At 37.8% G+C, this 17,805-nt stretch overlaps 1 protein-coding gene and 1 pseudogene across 1 annotated transcript in view; one reads left to right on the forward strand and one right to left on the reverse strand.

Annotated features, from left to right (window-relative positions):
• The window catches only part of LIPH (lipase H), a 37,952-nt gene extending 22,014 nt beyond the window's left edge, over positions 1 to 15,938 (reverse strand). The window contains exon 1 of the mRNA XM_090275090.1: positions 15,786 to 15,938. Within this exon, the coding sequence (XP_090131216.1) occupies positions 15,786 to 15,834 (49 nt within the window). The 5' untranslated portion in view covers positions 15,835 to 15,938. The remainder of the gene's footprint in view (positions 1 to 15,785) is intronic.
• Positions 3,643 to 9,046, forward strand: LOC150021019 (protein arginine N-methyltransferase 1 pseudogene; annotated as a pseudogene).
• Positions 15,939 to 17,805: the final 1,867 nt, after the last annotated feature.

Consider the following 17,805-nt stretch of genomic DNA (forward strand, 5'->3'; position numbering starts at 1 on the left):
TTACTAGTGATTAGGGAAAACGTAGTACTAAACAGTGGAGAAACTGAACAAGAGCTAGACTAGGTTAGCCAGATGAACATCAGCAGTGAGGAGCAGATGGACAGCATGTGCCTCTAGCTGTAATGCACTGAGAAGGACATGGCATCACCTGTGCAGTATTTCAGTGGGGAGTGCATAACCTGAATCTAACCGTGAGGGAAAATCAGATAAGCACAAAATGAGAAATAATCTACTTCTTTAAAAAGGTCAATGCCATAAATAACAAACAAAGGCGAGGGAAATGCTCTAGATTAAAGGAGACTAAAGAAATGGGATAAATAAATGCAATATCTGGCTTTAGATTGCATCCTATAATGGAAGAAAAAGAATACTATAAAAGAAATTATTGGGTCATTGACAAAACTGAAATATGGACATTAAACTAGATAAAAGTTTGGTGTAATGTTAAATTAATTGAGGTTGATAATCATATATGGTTATGTAAGAGAAAAATTCTAATTCTTAGGATATACAACTGAAGTATTTATAAGTAAATGTCCAACTTAGTCTCAAATAGTTCAGAAAAGTATATGTATAAAGAAATGATAATGTATATGTAGTAAAATACTAACAATAGGTGAATCTGTATAAAGCGTTATTGGTGTTCTGTGTATTTATTCTTGTAGCATTTCTTCAAGTTTAAAATTATTTCCAAATAAAAAGCTTAAATAAAAGGAAGGGGACAGGACCATATCAGTGACATATGTACTTGTATAAAGCCAGAGGGAGACTCAGAGTTTGATATCAAAAAAAGAAAGTAGATAGGAATGCTTAAGACATCTGCTTGAAAGGGAATAAGACGTTAGAAATAAACTAACGATCAAGTTGCAAGATAAAGGAGGTGGTGGAAGGAAAGACTTTGGAGTCCTTAGGTCATGAGGTAGAATATTACTTTTGCACCATTATATAAGGCATTGGTCAAGAACCAAGATCAAATAAGTTAAAAATAAACCTCTCAACATTGGTAATAACACAACAGTTTAATGACTAGGAAGACTGCATTGTATTTTAATTATAAGAATTTTTTAAAACTGTGTTGTGACTCACTTTTCCCACATGCTACTTGGCTGAGAGAAAACAGCCAAGTAGGAGGTGAAGTGGAGCAAAAGGTATCCCTGGCTGCAAGCTGGAGATGGTCCCTCAGTATATTAGGAAGAGTGGACAAAGCCCTGAGGATGGCCATTCTTGGGGGAGAGAACAGGAGGGGAAGACTGTTGACTTGCAACTGGCCAACAGAAGACAAGAACGCCTTGGGAAACATCTGTTCTGACTTCCTTCAGGAGGAATTTTGAAACCATTTGCCTTGGGCCCTATTCTCAGTGAGGCTATACTTGCACAGAAATCGCTAGTCCTTGAGTAACCTTCTTCCTGGAGTCTATACCCTTTCTTTTCTTTTAAATATATTCTTTATTTATTGATTTTTAGAGAGAGGGGAAAGGAGAAAGAGAGGGAGAGACACCAATGTGTGGCTGCCTCCTGCACCCCGAACCAGGGATCTGGTCCACAACACAGGCATGTGCCCTGACCAGGAACTGAACCTGTGACCCTTTAGTTCGCAGGTCAGCACCCAATCCACTGGGCCACACCAGCCAGAGCTATACCCTTTGTTAATAACTTGGATCCATTCATGTATTCTTTTATTTGAAACTTCTTGCAGAGGCTCTGGTACTCAGGAGTCAGTGAAGTTCCAAAATAGAATGAGCTAAAACTCAAACAGAAGGTTAAAAATTAAGGAAGTTTTGAAATCTCTCACCCTAGAAAATAATGAGCCCCAAACTCACACAGTCCTCTTTTTACTCTACACTGTCGAGTAGCATGTGCAGTGAGGCATGCTCACAATATACTGTCTTTATTCTCCCCACAAAGCTTTATTGATATACAATTGACAAATAACATTATGTAAGTTTAAGGTGTTCAACATGATGATTTTATATGTGTGTGTGTGTGTGTGTAGTAAAATGACTACCATATTAAGGTTTTTTTAAACACATCCTTCACCTGACAGTTACCTTTGTGTGTGTGTGTGTGTGGCAATAAGATTTAAGGTCTACTCTCTTAGCAAATTTCAAGTACAAAATACAACACTGTTAACTATATACACTATTCTATGCATTACATGTCAAAACTTATTCATCCATGTAAATATGTTCTCCATATGTCATTCTCCCTTCCTATGGACTGTATGCTCCTGGAGAGCATGGACTGAAACTTGTCTGGTGCTTGCAGAGCAGGTCCCAGAGTAAATAATTGACTGTTTAGTCACTTCATTGAACGGGAGGTGTCACAGGGTAGGTAGGGCTGAGCCCCTCTGTCTTCGCCATCAGTAAAACTGGGTTTTGTTCTTGATTGTGCCACTGACTCACCAGGTAGCTGAGGGGAATTATGTCATCTTTCACTTGCCATCTACCTGCCCAAGAGAGGAATGCTGTGGAGATAATTATGAATGAGTTCTTACTGGAGAAAACTGTTTGTTATGCCTGTTTATTTTGAGCCAAATGAGCATGATGAGCCAGTGTGTCTAAAGGCTCATATCTGAGTCCTTGAAAGACTCAGAGAAGACTTGTGAAGTTTGGGCCTGAGCTATTTTTCAGCAGGAACTGCCAGTTTTCATTATCTATGAAATGGCTCAACCAACTTCCTTGACTTGCTGGTCTTTATTAGAAGTCCTTAAAAATGCAAAGTTAGTGAAAGACAAGGATAGCAGTACAAATAAATTTTTATTTTCATTTGATAGAACCACTCAGATTTCATATATTTTTAAATGTCCTAGTTATTTTTATAATGGCATTGTGCTCTGGAAAAGTCCATTGCCAAGTACTGAGTGAAAATTAGATTTTCCCTAATTCCTCTCTTCGGTACTAAATATTACAACAGCTTTATATATATTATGTCTCATCCTCACAGGAAATGTATAGTTCATTCAACAAGAGTCTGCTCTATGCTAAATTCTGTGTCAGGTGGCATTTCCAAGGAAGGTTCAGGCATTAATGAAATAAAACACAAACAAGTATAAAACTGCAACCTGTGATTTATGCCATGTAACAGAGATATAATGTAAAATAAGAATTTAAATAGAGAGATGGACTGGCCTGGGAATCAGGAATGTTGTTCACTTATCACCTGGAAATAATGTATCTAAATACCAACAACAGGGCACTTCTTTCCCAAAGTATAACAATGTCACACCAAGGGCAAGTTCAAGTTCCCCAAACTATTAAATTTTAACTTCATAGATTTTTACTTTTATTACCTACACATAACGTTTCAGAAATTATATCCTTTTTCATTATGTGTTTTATTTGCCTTGAATTCCACCAAATGACAGTAAAGCCATAACTTGGCTTTTTCTTTTTGTTAGCATTTGCTGAGCATGTTTTTATCCTTTTAAAACCTTTGAATCCCCTTAAAAGGTCTTATATATAGCATCTAGCTAGGTTTTATTTTATGACCCAACTTGAGAGCCTTTAAAAAAAAAATAGATGAGTTCATATCTATTGGCATAACAGATATAATTGCTGTGAAGGCCACAGAAGGGCCTTACTCAGATCTGCCTTCAAGTGAACCTTCTTTGGGGAGCACAGTTAAGTTGACTGTGCCTCCGGAATGGTCCACATTCACACTGAAGCCATCGCTCCCTGGGGCTGCTCCCAGCCAATGACTGACCACTGTGGGCTATTGGAGCCGGGCCAGACAGGCCATTTCTGCCTCATGTAAGATTCCAATAACAGGCAGCTTTGGCTCAGGGACTCCCCATTGGCCTGGTTGAAATATTCTCAGAACTTTGCTGAAGCTCATCCTACCCAATCCTTCCTTTCCCCCACTCCTTTCTCAGATGTCAGATCCATAGCATGGTGGGAAGTCTCACTCTGCCTCCTCGTATCCGGTAGCCTCTTCTTTATCTTTCATGCACATTTTCTACAGTACATCCTTTGCATATCCAATTCAATCTTGGTTTTTGCTTCCTGGAGGACCCAAACTGCCGCAACTGGATTGAATATGGTAATGCTGTATTTTCTCATTGTAGTGCTTTCTTGGTTCTATACCTATCTTCTGCTATATGGATTGCCATTTTCATTTATGTATTCTTGCTCATACTGGGGCTTGCTTTAATTCTTTTGGTGTTAACCTTTATAACTTTATATGAAATATTTAAATCTCAATTTCATTGGGTGTAAATGTGTGGACCGTAGGCCACAAGTAGACTATGCAGAACTGCTCCGAACTTAGGTATATTTATTCAGACTTACACCAATGTGAACCGCTAGCAAGGATTTTTTGGAATATCAGGAAACTGCCTCAGACTGTTGTGGAGCACATTGCTGACTTCTGCCATGTGTCCGGCTGCTGACCTTTGTCAAAACAGTTTATTTCCTTACTCTGCTCTAGTCCTTGCTTTAGTAACTTGAGACAATGTCTAGTGATCCTCTGTTATACATGAGGAGGGCATTAGCATAGTCAATACTTGTCCCCACCAACCTAACTTCTACCTCCTGATATTTATTAGTTACAAAATTATTTTTAGCTCATCTGGTGATTCTTTTTTTAGTTTAAAAATAAATATTTAAGCCCTGGCTGGTGTGGCTCAGTGGATTCAGTGCCAGCCTTCTAACCAAAGGGTCACAGGTTCAATTCCCTGTCAGGGTACATGACTGGGTTGCCAGCCAGGTCCCCAGTTGGAGGTGTGCGAGAGGCAACCACACATTCATGTTTCTTTCCCTCTCCTTCTCCCTCCCTTCCCCTCTCTCTATAAATAAATAAACAAACAAAGAAAGAAATATTTAAGCCTCTATAGTGGTATATCAATCACAGAGAGTTCCTGCTCTATTTACTAAATCTGTTCCCTACCAAGAAAGATGAGAAAATTAAGACACTTACACAGTCTCATAATCTCTTTGACTTCTTCCTCAGCCATACACATATTCACACAAACATGCACTTTTTGTTCCCATTGTCAGAATACAGTTAATCTTCTTTGTGGATATTATATTTGTGAATTTACCTACTTGCTAAAATTTACTTGTAACCCCCAAAGTCAACACTTGAGATGCTTTTGTGGTTATTCACAGACATGTGCAGAGTGGCAAAAAATCTGAGTTACCCCTCACGTCCACTCTCAGCTGAGGTCAAACACCACAACACTCTGTCTTCTTATTTCAACTCTCATAAAAAATATCTTTTTTTTTTTTTTTTTGGCCCTGACTGGTATGGCTCAGGGTCACCGGGTTGATTTCCAGTCAGAGCACATGCCTGGGTTGTGAGCCAGGTCCCCAATTGGGGGTGCGCGAGGCAACCACACATCAATATTTCTCTCCCTCTCTTTCTCCCTCCCTCCCCCTCTCTCTGAAAATAAATAAATAAAATCTTTTAAAATATATATCTTTTCCACTCTCTACTTACTGTCACGTTTTTTTGCTTCTTGCGCTTTTTCTGACTGATTTTCCTGTTTAAAATGGCCCCCAAGCCTAGATCTTACATGCTGTCTGGTATTTCTTTTTTTTTTTTCTTTAGTTCTTTTTTGGTCTGGTATTCTAAACTCAAGAATGCTGTGATGTGCCATACGGGTTAGATAAGCTTTGTTCGGGCATGAGTTATAGTGTTGTTGACTGTGAAATCAATGTTTATGGGTCAAAATATATATTAAATCAGGTGTCTTTAAACAGAAATGCACATAAAATAAGATTATGTACTGACCAGTCAACAAAAACATAAACAGAAGCTCTTGGGAAGCTAACCCTGTATTCTCCCTAGGAACAATGGTCTAGTATTTGCTAATCGAGTGTTTACAGTGACTTTATAGAACATAACTACCATGAATAACGAGAATAAGCTGTGTATAACAATTATCTTTGGGAATCATACATAGTTCCCCAGTTATGCAGTTTTACAATAATGTACATAATCACTGTTTACGGTGAGTCCCTTTCTTTGTCTTTCCCATTCACCCCTGGGTGAAAAGCTCTTGCTGTCTTTTCAAGAAGGGCTAATAATGAATAATATGTTTCCTAAATTCATTCATATCTGTAAATGAATTCCTTGGCCTAAATGATGGCCTGATTTTGAATAATATTCTTTCCCTCAGGATTTATAGATATTATCCTACTTTCTTCTTGTATTGAATTATACTTCAGAGTTTCACTTAAAATGTTACTTGATTTTCTCATATCACATACCTGAAGCATTCTTTCCTTATTCTGAAATAACTTCCCCCTCTAGTGTAGAAGTTCCAAGATAAATGATCTATTTGTCTGTTTATCCATTTTTGTATTGCCAAAAACAGGACCTGGCTCAGAGTTGGCATTAATAAATGTTTCCTGAATAACTATCCACCTGTTGACATATTACTTAGTCATTCAGAATGATCCATATGAACACTAAAAACAGTGCATTATGTAATATTTATAAAATAAATGGACTAAGAAATGACATGTGCATTACAGCAAACTATGTGAATATGTATCTGCAAAAAATATATAGCTGCAGGTGACAAGGCCTGGAAAATAATATGCAAACAAAAATGGGTCATGCATCCTATTTCTGCTGCTCTTAAAGTTACCTAAGATTATTAACACTTTTCGCCTCAGAATTAATAACACTTTAAGGAAACATTAAATATATGTTATTTGGGGCCATGTTAGAAGTTAGTTTAAGCTCCCTGAGGGCAGGTACTGTGTTATTTTGTTTGTCCAGGGTTCCCAGCACCTCGCAAAGGAATTTGTCTTGTTGGATCTTAAATTCTCAGGTAATTTGGAGAGCACGCAAGAACTAGATATTTGAGAATAGCAAATTTGTTAAATTGCTTCACTCTCAGTTTTTAAGTTCTACTTTATGTTGTCATTACTAAAATTATTAACTATTTGTAAGCCTTTAGAAAGCAAGCTTCTTTTTGGTTGTTTTTTTGTTTTGTTAAAGTCAGTTTGCTAAGGGGTAGCATTAACAGAGTCAAACTGAGTAACCACAGAACGAGTTAAACTGGTTTCTAAAGCTTCACCTCTCTTAGAGTTTAACTGAAACAGGAGAAACTTTGCCTTTCCTTTTCAGAGTACTTTGAAATTCAATTACTTTGAAATACCATTTCCTGTTGACAAGTGGAAAATTACAATGGGATGGATGATGTCTCCCATCCAATGAGGAATTCAGGCTCCTTATGTAGAGCAGGCCTGATTATCATTTATTGCCTTCTCTCTGTTACATTAAATGAAACATATCCAAGTAGGATATCAAGGAAATCTGGCCAAAACTACCTTCAAAGATAACGTATTTGTGCCTAAGATGTTTTGTTATAATTAAATGCAGCCATGCCCATTTATATATTGCCTATGGCTGCTTCCTTGCCATAAGGCAGAGCTGAGGGACTAATGGCCCACAAAGCTGAAAATATTTATTATCTGCCTATTTACGGAAAAATGGTCTAATGTCTTAAACAAAAATGCAACATGATTTTAGGAAGAGCACAGGTTATGGGGTGAGGCCTAGGTCGGAGGTCTACCTCCATTGCCCACTAGCTATGCAACCTCTGGTAAATAAATTACCTCACCTCTCTGGGCTTCAGTTTCCCATGGGTGAAATTATCATAATAATGACAATCTGTTACACAGTGCTTCCAGAGGCAAACTGAGCCTGAAGTAAAAGAACATTATATATATATTTTTTTAATCAAAATATCCCATGTTTTCAACCAAGTGTAAAAAGTTTATAAAAGCTCTCTCAAAAAAAAAAAAAAAAAAAAAAAAGAAACAAAGAAAAGGCTATAGATATACTCCTTCCCAACAATCTGTTCACACATCATTGTTAGCCCCCATAAACTGTCCAGCAAGGAAATGGAGGTGGCATGGCTTGATCAAAAAGGATTTTTCCCAATGCACAGAGTTGTATAACAAACAATAGTCTATTTAAAATTTTGGTATGTTGTCCGTCATGGACTTATTTGCATTGATTTTCATCTTTTAAAAATATTGCCTTGGGGGCAGGGGGGCTCGGCGGCTCGAAGAGTAGGTGCTGGTGAAGATGGAGGCACCCAAGGTGTGAACTGCATCCTGGAGGTCTCCTGTGGCCCAGCAGAAAGGAACGAGAAGCCCAACGCTGAGGACAGGACGTCCGAAGGTTACTACTTTAACTCCTCCGCCCACAAGGAGATGCTGAAAGACAAGGAGCACACCCTCATCTACCGCAACTCAAAGTTTCACAACCGGCACCTCTTCAAGGGCAAGGTGGCTCTGGACGTGGGCCCAGGCACGGGGATTCTCTGCATGTTGGGTGCCAGGCCCGCAAGGTCACCTGAATCAAGCGTTCCAGTATCTCTAATTATATGGTGAAGATTGTCAAAGCCAACAAGAGACCATGTGGTGACCATCATCAAGGGGAAGGTGAGGAGGTGGAGCTTCCAGTGGAGAAGGTTGACTTCATCATCAGCAAGTGGATGGGCTACTGTCTCTTCTGCAAGTCAGTGCTCAACACCATGCTCTATGCCCGAGACAAATGGCAGGCACCCGATGGCCTCATCTTCCCAGACCGAGCCACGCTGTAACACAGTGTACATGACAGCCATCGAGGTCCAGCAATACAAAGACTAAGAGATCCACTGGTGGGAGAACGTGTATGGCTTTGACATGTCTTGCATCAAAGACACGGCCATCAAGGACCCCCTGGTGAATGTGGTGGATCCCATGTAGCTGGTCATCAATGCCTGCCTCATAACAAAGGTACATGTACACTGTGAAGGTGGAAGACATGGCCTTCATCTCTCCCTTCTGCCTGCAAGTGAAGCGGAACGACTTAAGTGCACACCCTGGAGGCCTACTTCAACATGGAATTTACCGGCTGCTGCAAGAGGACCAGCTTCTCCACCAGAAGTGAATCCCCTTACATGGAGGACTATCTGACAGTGAAGACAGGCAAGATCTTTGGCACCATTTGCATGGAGCCCAGTGCCAAGAATAATCACAACCTGGACTTCATCGTTGACCTGGACTTCAAGGGCCAGCTGTGTGAGCTGTCCGGCTTCAAATAACGGATGCACTGAGACAGTGCCTCCCACCCCAGCCAGAAGGGTGTGGGGGGGCTACACAGGCCCAGGGGCTGTGGCCTTCTTTGGTGGTTTTGGGGCTCCCCCTTGCTCTCTGTTTCTTAGAAGGGGGTTTCAGAGTCCCAGGGTGAGGACTCTGTGGGGAGAAAGCACATGGTGACTCTGTTTTTTATTACTTATGTTTTTATATGGTCACATTTACCGCCAATAAATCCTCAGCTGGGAAATAAATAAATAAATAAAAATATTGTATTAGGATATTATTTATGCATATAGCTTATTAGGCGTTATTAGAACAACACATTTTAATATGCCTTATTAATAATATGCATGTTAATGTTTTCATTAAAATATTAAATTATATTAAGGTATCATTTAGGACCTAGCCAGGTAGCTCAGTTGGTTAGAGCATCCTTTCAATACATCAAGGTTGCAGGTTCATCCCCCATCAAGGCATATACAAGAATCAATGAATGGTCCTGGCTGGTGTGGCTCAGTTGGTTGGAGCATTGTCCCGTAAACCTAAATGTTGGAGGTTTGATTCCTGGTCAGGCCACATTCCTAGGTTGAAGGTTTGGGCCTTAGCTGGGGCATGTGTGGGGGGAAACCAATAGATGTTTCTCTCACACATCAATGTTTCTCTCCCTTTCTCCCTCCCTCCCTTCCTCTCTCTCTAAAATCAATAAGCATGGTAAGGATAAAAATAAATTAATTGAAAAGAATCAATCAATGAATGCACAAATAAGTGGAACAACAAATTGGTGTTTTTCTCTCTCTGAAAATCAGGAAATAAATTTTTTTAAAGTATCTTTTTTTTTTTTAAAGTATCTTTTAAATACTGCTTTAAAACATCATGAGAAATAAAAGATCATTTTTATTGCATTAAAAATTAAAAGTATACATAATTTACCTTAGTGTCCCTTCCCTCCATAAATTTTATACCTTATGAGTGCTTCACTTGCCTCACACTAACCCCAGGCCTCCTGACAGGACTGTTGTGAGAATTAGAGATAATGTCTATGAATTATCTAAAGCGTTACCTGGTACATAGTAAATGCTAAAAAATTAGTATTTGTTGATTATATTAATGATAAGTTGGGTTAACAGTATTGATCTCATAGGGTTGTTATTAAGACTAAATAAAAAATATAGGTAAAATCACTTAGTGTGGGATTTGATATAAAGCAAGTGCTCAATAAGTATTAATTCCTTTTCTTCCATCATTTTGGAAGAATTTTGGAAAAAAATAAATTTCATTGGCCAGTATACAGATGGGAGTCCTTCACCCTGGCCATAGAACTGGATTTGGTTCTGGCTCTGTCATTAACAAGGTAAAACAAATAGCTTATTTGAGCCATCAGTTTTCTCAAATTAAAAGGAGAGAGATTGGTTCCTCATTCCTTAGAAACTTAGCTAATCTCAAGCATTCCTTTTGGATACAAAATTCTAAGATATGCAAGATAGCTGATACAAAAAAAAAAATAAGAGGCATCTATTCAGGAAAACAAATGTCCAAGGCAGTCTTTGAACCAAAGACAACCAAAATCTGAAAAAACAAAAATTTCAATTAAAGACCTGAAAATAACCATACTTTGTCTTGTAATTAGAATGTTAACCTGATAAATGTTTTATCACCTTTATTTCACCTTTACCTTGTCATTAACAAGGTAAAACGAATAGCCTACTTGAGCCATCAGTTTTCTCATATTAAAAGGAGAGGTTGGTTCCTCATTCCTTAGAGACTTAGCTAATCTCAAGCATTCCTTTTGGATACAAAATTCTAAGATATGCAAGATAGCTGATACAAAAGAAATAAGAGGCATCTATTCAGGAAAACAAATGTCCAAGGCAGTCTTTGAACCAAAGACAACCAAAATCTGAAAAAACAAATATAGGAGGAAATTAAAATTTCTTTTAATTTCAATTAAAAGACCTGAAAATAACCATACTTTGTCTTGTAATTAGAATGTTAACCTGATAAGTGTTTTATCACCTTTATTTCAAGCAGCATTTTTTTTACTAACTAAATACCCTTTAGTTAACAAATACGGTTCCATATGCTACAATAAGGATAAATCTTGAAAACATTTTGATAAGTGAAAACCAGTCTCACATACACAAACACACAAAACACATACTCTGTGATTACATTCATATGACGTGTTTAGAATAGTTAAATCTATTGAGACAAAGAGCAAACTAGTGGTTACATAGGGCTGGGGAAAGGGAAGAGATAGGGAGGTTGAGGTGCAGTAGCTAAAGGGTACTGGGTTCCTTTCTGAGGTTATAAAAATGTTCTAAAATTGACTGGTGATAGTTACACATATCTGTGAACATACAAAACAACAACACTGTATTGTACTTTAAATGGGTGAATTGAATGGTATGTGAATTATAGCTCAATAAAAACAAACAAACAAAAAGGTTCTTATAACTTCATACTTTTGTGGAAAGATCAGGGTGAAAAAAATTAAGTCTTTTGAAAATGACCAGGCAGAAATTTTACTTTTTCTGTCCAAATCAAAACAGGCCCTCAGTTTTCCAATTTGTTTTCTTTCCCCTTGAAGACTGAGGTTGATGGACTTCCATTTCTAACACTGAAAGGTTAAATAAAGCCCCCCATCATGGTCACTCTGTTGGGGGATAGCTGTGGGGGAGGTTTTGTACCTATTCATGTGCAAAATAAACTACTACTCTTATTCTCAGGCTTAGGGATTAAATACAATGGTAATTTTGTTCTCTCTTTGCCAGAGAAAATTGGGTTGGATAGACAGAATGCCTTCTTGATTGGAAGGACATCTCTGCTTTTAACAACCAGCTATATTTCTCTAGAAGACAACCCAGGGAAGAGAGAGATGTCTGTTTCCCTAGACTGACTTATTTCATGAGTCTCAATTGTAGAGTCCCTGAGATAAGACTAAGCACAGACAACCCTGGGCAAAACTTCCAAAGGAGCTTTTGCTCTGTCTTCACAAGACACTGCCCTGAAACTAAATAAAGCTGCCCATGCTGCCTCGGTTCTCACTTAGTTACTCGCTGCCTTTGGAGGAACTGATAACATACCCCACATTTCTGATTGGGGCTAAGCTTCTACAGAAAGAGGAAACACCTCATTCACATCCAGAAAGATGATGGAGCTGTGGAAAGAAATAACCCACTGATGAAGCACGGGTGTGTGTGCAAGAAGAAAGTTCTGACATTCTGTGAGAGTCAATAAGCAAAGGTAGGTTCATATACCGCCTGAATGGCTGAGTCAAGTTATCAAAATTGAAAGTATGTTTCTCTTAGGCCCACGGTTGGTGATCTTTAGTCCACTAACTTCTATACCCAAGTGACAGCTGTGAAATGCCACCTAATTTAACCTTGATGCACGGTATCCATAAGGAAGTAAAGCAAGCATGGCCCTGACTCACACTTTTTTTTTCAAGTTCTGAGTTCCAAGGCAGGCTCAAGCTAGCTAGCACCCCCGAACATGACACAGATGTGTGTTAATAACTTCTTTAGAACAGAAGTCCAAGGTCAGGTATACCAGCTCAATGCTGCCTGAAAATATTTACTGAGACTCAGACCAAGATTAAGAGATGCTTTGTCCAGCAGTCTGCATGCAGGGCAATGAATGCCAGTCAGTGTCTGGGACACAGCTCACCGCATGTTAATTGATGGAACCAGGATGTTTCCAGCAACCCACACTGAGCACAGTCTTATGCTTGCCTGAAAACACTTTTCTGGGGACACTTCTAAAAGTCCCAGAAATAAAAATCTTTTTAGGCCAGAAAGTTTGCCTTGGATAAAAATCAGAAAATAAGTTGGACTCCTTTTTTTAAGAGAAATTAGAAGGGGGAGTAGACATGTCACTGCCATGAAATTCTACTTCATTTTTTAAATATGAGAAGTAACTCAGTGTATATTTTTGTGCAGAGAACCACCTGAATTTGGCATTAAAAACCCCGTCCTGGGCTAGAATGGGAAACTCGAGGCAGAGAGGCAAGAAGCATATGGGCAAAATGCCCTCTAGGCTGGAATGATATCTCTACTTTGAACCCTGGGGCTGATATTTCTTTAGGATACAATTTACAAAACAAATCAGATGCCAGGTTTCTTCACTCTCATCTCTTAATCATGTACAAAGTATGTGCATTCACACTCCACCCCCTCACTCACCTAAGCTTTTGTGTTAGAGAAGGATGAGTCAGTCACACACACGAAATTATAAATCACTTGGAGAGGATTTCCCATATCTTAGGAAATAATTCTCTGTGTTTGGCACTAAGCTCTTTTCTCTAGGAAAATATCTACCTGGTTTACACAAGTTACCATAGGTTAAAAGTTTGATAACAGAGTAACTTTAGAAAGTCTTAATTTAACACAGTATTTATCAGTCATGTTCCTTGAACCACCCGTAGCTGAAAAATCTTGAGGGTTTATTAAAAATGCATATTTTAGGATCTTACACCAGACTTCCTGAGTCTGGATCTCTGCGAGGAGAGTCTCTGCTTTTCTAACCAATTTCCCAGGAGATTCTGTTGTGCCTTGTACACTGGTAAGATTATGGCCAGCATTCCCATCGTGATTTTACAGAGGCTAGAATAACAAAACAAAAATCTCTGAAAGTGGATGACTTGTATCCTTGGGATTTCTGAATCACATCCTAACACTTGCTTATTTTTGGTCTGCAAGGCAAACAAGGCAAAAGCAAAAAGTGATTAATAATTTCTGCTCTCATATACATATTATTCAGTAACCTCCCCCATGAAAGTTCTAAGTTCACAGTTTTGCAGATACTGAGCAATCCAGATTTAGCTTACAGCTATAATCATATCTTTTCCTTCTAGCTACATTAGTGTATTGCGGTATGTCGCTTGTCTGCTTAGATTCTATCATGCAGCAATGAATCTTCTAGAACCTATTTAAAACAAGATTTTACTAATGAGGTAACATTAAGTAAAAAGGCAGGTCACAAAAAAATTAAGTTGCTACTTTATAAATAGAGATATATAATGGGAGACCAGAAGAAGTAGTCACAAATCATCGTCAGGTTTTTGTGTTATGGTTAACCCCTCTCCTCTTAAGTTAAAAATTTATGTTCATTTTTGAAATTTAAAAAATGATAAACACACTTTAAAATGTTGATTCTCAGTTAAAAATATCATCACTAGTAATTTAACCTACCATTAAATCAACTTCAAAAGCACAAATTAAGAAATATTTATTTCTTGACCCCGTGATTCCACAATATATCTGAAGAAACCCAAAACACTAATTCGAAAGAATATATGCACCCATATGTTCATTACAGCATTTTTTACAATAGTCGAGATTTGGAAGCAGTCCAAGGGTCCATTAGTAGATGAGTGGATACAAAACCTGTAGTACATTTACACCATGGAATACTACTCATCTGTAAAAAATGAGGAAATCTTACCCTTTGCGACAGAGAGCATTATGCTAAGTGAAATAAGCCAGTCAGAGAAAGACAAATACCACATGATTTCACTCATATGTGGAGTCTAATGAACAAAATGAACTAACAAGCAAAATAGAAACAGACACAGAGATAGAGAGCAGACTGACAGCTGTGGGGTCGGGGTAGGTAGGTTGGGAGGCTGGAGGGATTGAGCAAAAAATAAATTTATTTCTAAGCCTGAAATTCTTTTTATTGTATTTTATTTATTTATTTTTAGAGAGAGGGAAAGGAGGGGAGAAAAGAGAGGGAGAGAAACCTCTCACACACCCCCAGCTGGGGACCAGGCCCACAACCCAGGCATGTGCCCTGGCTGGGCATGAGAACCAGCAACCCTTCGGTATGCAAGCCGGCACTCAATCCACTGAGCCAGGGCTAAGCCTGAAATTCTAATACAACTATTTAAAATTTTCCATTTCCTTTCTAAGCTTTATTAACAGGCATACATTATTGAAATTTTAGTTTTATTTAACCCATTTCTCTATGTAGGTATACTTCTGCTGTACCTAGTTTTAAGGTATAATAAATAACAGAATCAACTCTGCATGTAAGTTCTTTTTCTTTTAAAAGTTGTTTTACTACTTCAAAGGGCATGAGCATTTTTATGGATCCTAATATATAAGATTTTCCTTAAAAAAAAATGTACGGCATTATCATAACCCAGGTGAAAAAGAACTGGATTCCTAAAAAGACTGAAAGGTGTTGAGTTTTTTAAAAAGCTTTTCACTTTATTTTTGTTACTGTTTTAATTTTTATTTCTTAATTATGACTAATAATTTTTAAGCTGTCTATATGCCCAGCACCATTCTGAGGGGTTTACATATATAAAAATAATGTTTTTCTGTAAGAACAATTTAAATAAACCCTGAATGCACAAATGCTATAAAAACCTACCCTCCATATATTAGATCTTCTAATAAAATAAAAATTTAAATTTCCAGACAACAAATAATCTTATGTCATAGAGGTGGAAAGGCACAGAAATTTTAACAATGAAGAAAAGAACATTATTCTAGATTTTTCAACATATTTAATTTTTGAACCTCAGAAAAACAAGTTAATTCAAAGGAATGTTTCTTTTTTTACTGAAAAATAATATTTTTCAGAATTAGAATATTTATTTAATCCATATCTTTTTTCTTAACAATGATTGGTTAAAATTTTAAAAGTACATTAAGGAACTAGGATGATAAAATGCAAAATGACATTAATACTAGTAATGTTTTTTAAATAATTAAGGAAACCATTCAATAAATGACCTACCTGATCTTGCCAAGCACACCAAACTGATCAAGAAGTATAATCCCAGCATATGGAAACTGGAGAGTGTGTGTCACATTCACAGAAGGATTTCCTTCACAGAGCCTTAGTTTCAACTGAGGGCTGTGCTCTGAGAGAGATCAGATAACTAATCCAGAGGTGTGGTGACGACAGGAAGTTCCCGAGGGACCGCAGGCAGGTGCCAACCCTTTCAGGATATTTGGCTCCTCCTCTTTTCAATAAAAGGTCAGGTACGTCCCTACTTTACGCAACTGTAAGCATATCTTAATGTTATAGTACGTATTTGCAGAATGACGAGTTCAAAATAGTTTCATTCTTTGTGGGCGGTTTATTAGTCCTTTGGCTTGTGTGTTGAAATCAAGTGTGATTTGAGATATTTTCCTCTCATGTTCTTGTGAATGCAACAAATTCAGTTAAGTGTTCTGTTGGCCTGTGTATACAAAACTACTTTTGATGCTAATTCACACACTTATTCCTCATAGAGCAATCTTTAGATTTTATTAAGAACATTTCATTAAGTCTAATTGTATACCTACATTTGCCAAATATGCTTCAGATTAAAGGAAACTTTTTTTTAAGTATATTGTATTGATCATATTGTTGAAATAGTTCCAATTTGTTTAAAGGAAACCTTTTTATGGAATTATATATCTTTCTTTTTATTTCTTCTTATCCAGAGTTCCCATCTAGCTATTAGTTCTCCTCCTCTCCCTCCTCCGTTTAAAGGAAGAGTAAATGCAAAGACTTCAAAGAACTACGTCAGAATCCATCCACCTCAGTGCTGAAAGTAACCACACATGTGCTCCATAGCTACAAGGTAATTTAATTCCCTTTCTGGTGGAGTGTTTGCAACACTTAGTTACTCAGACTTCTGGTGGTCTGATGTGCTTGAAAATAAATTAGTAAGTAAAAACACAAACAACTTAAGAATAGATTTTCATCAAGGCAGCAGGTAAAAGCCTCTAGTCACTTAGCATTGTCTATCTGAAGTACATGTTTATGAAGTAAGAGCATCTCTTATCTAAATTTACCAGTTCTCACCGCCTCAATTTGCAGGGTATTCCTTACAGGAAGTAGATCCTAACAATGCTTCCCAAGGAATCAGTATATCAAAATTACCTGCGGATTGGGGGAGGCTTTAAACAGCATTCTGTATATATTTCTGTGTCACACCTCAGACCCAATGAATGCCAAGACTTTCTAGCACTGGTCAACTGACCTGGTTTCAAATCCCACCACTCCCAGTTATTAGTTGTGCGGCCTGAAGGAAAATATTTAAATTCTCTAAGTCTTAGTGTTCTCCACTGTAAAATGGAGATAATAAAATCACACATCTCACAGGGTTATTAAATGGATTAAACGAAAGTTCTCAGCATTGTGCTTACTACTAAGGTAAGTGCACTCACCACTTGGTAGCTATTGTTATTACCTAACTGGTCTGCACCTTTCCTGCCCTCAGGAGGTAGGCTGCACAATGCTGAGCAGAAGAATCTGGTGGAGAATCTCTGTGGGATTTTAGGAATGGAAAGCAGTTTACAGCAGTGATGCTTCAGGTTAATGACTTTAGGTCTATTTCTGTGTTTTGTCTGCTGCTTGGAGAAGTAAATTAGGGATACATAAATAGTAAAAGCAAATAGGTGACCTGCTAGCTTTTTTACTTTTCTATTTGCAAAAGAAAAAAAAAAAGCTTTACTAATTTGAAAACAACTGCCCTCTGGAACAAATGGAGAATTGTTTCACACTTTCTTAGGAACCGGTTTTGGAATGCCTTGCTCCCTGTTGGATCAGTGTACTTGCCTGATAAATATTTGTTGAGCACCTATCAGTTTTAGTACCATGCCAAGTGTTTATCTACACAGAGCCAATGTGCATTTTCCTGGAAACTAGCCAATTATAGGAATAAAAATCATTTCCGGGGGCAGGCTTTTTGTTCCTTTTAACATCTTTGTGTTTCTATTAATGATTTTCCTGCTGGTGAGCATAGACGTTTCCCTTAACTTCC

Source organism: Furipterus horrens, unplaced genomic scaffold (genome assembly GCF_987537825.1).
Source record: "Furipterus horrens unplaced genomic scaffold, mFurHor1.1.pri manual_scaffold_1, whole genome shotgun sequence".
NCBI classification, from domain to species: domain Eukaryota; kingdom Metazoa; phylum Chordata; class Mammalia; order Chiroptera; family Furipteridae; genus Furipterus; species Furipterus horrens.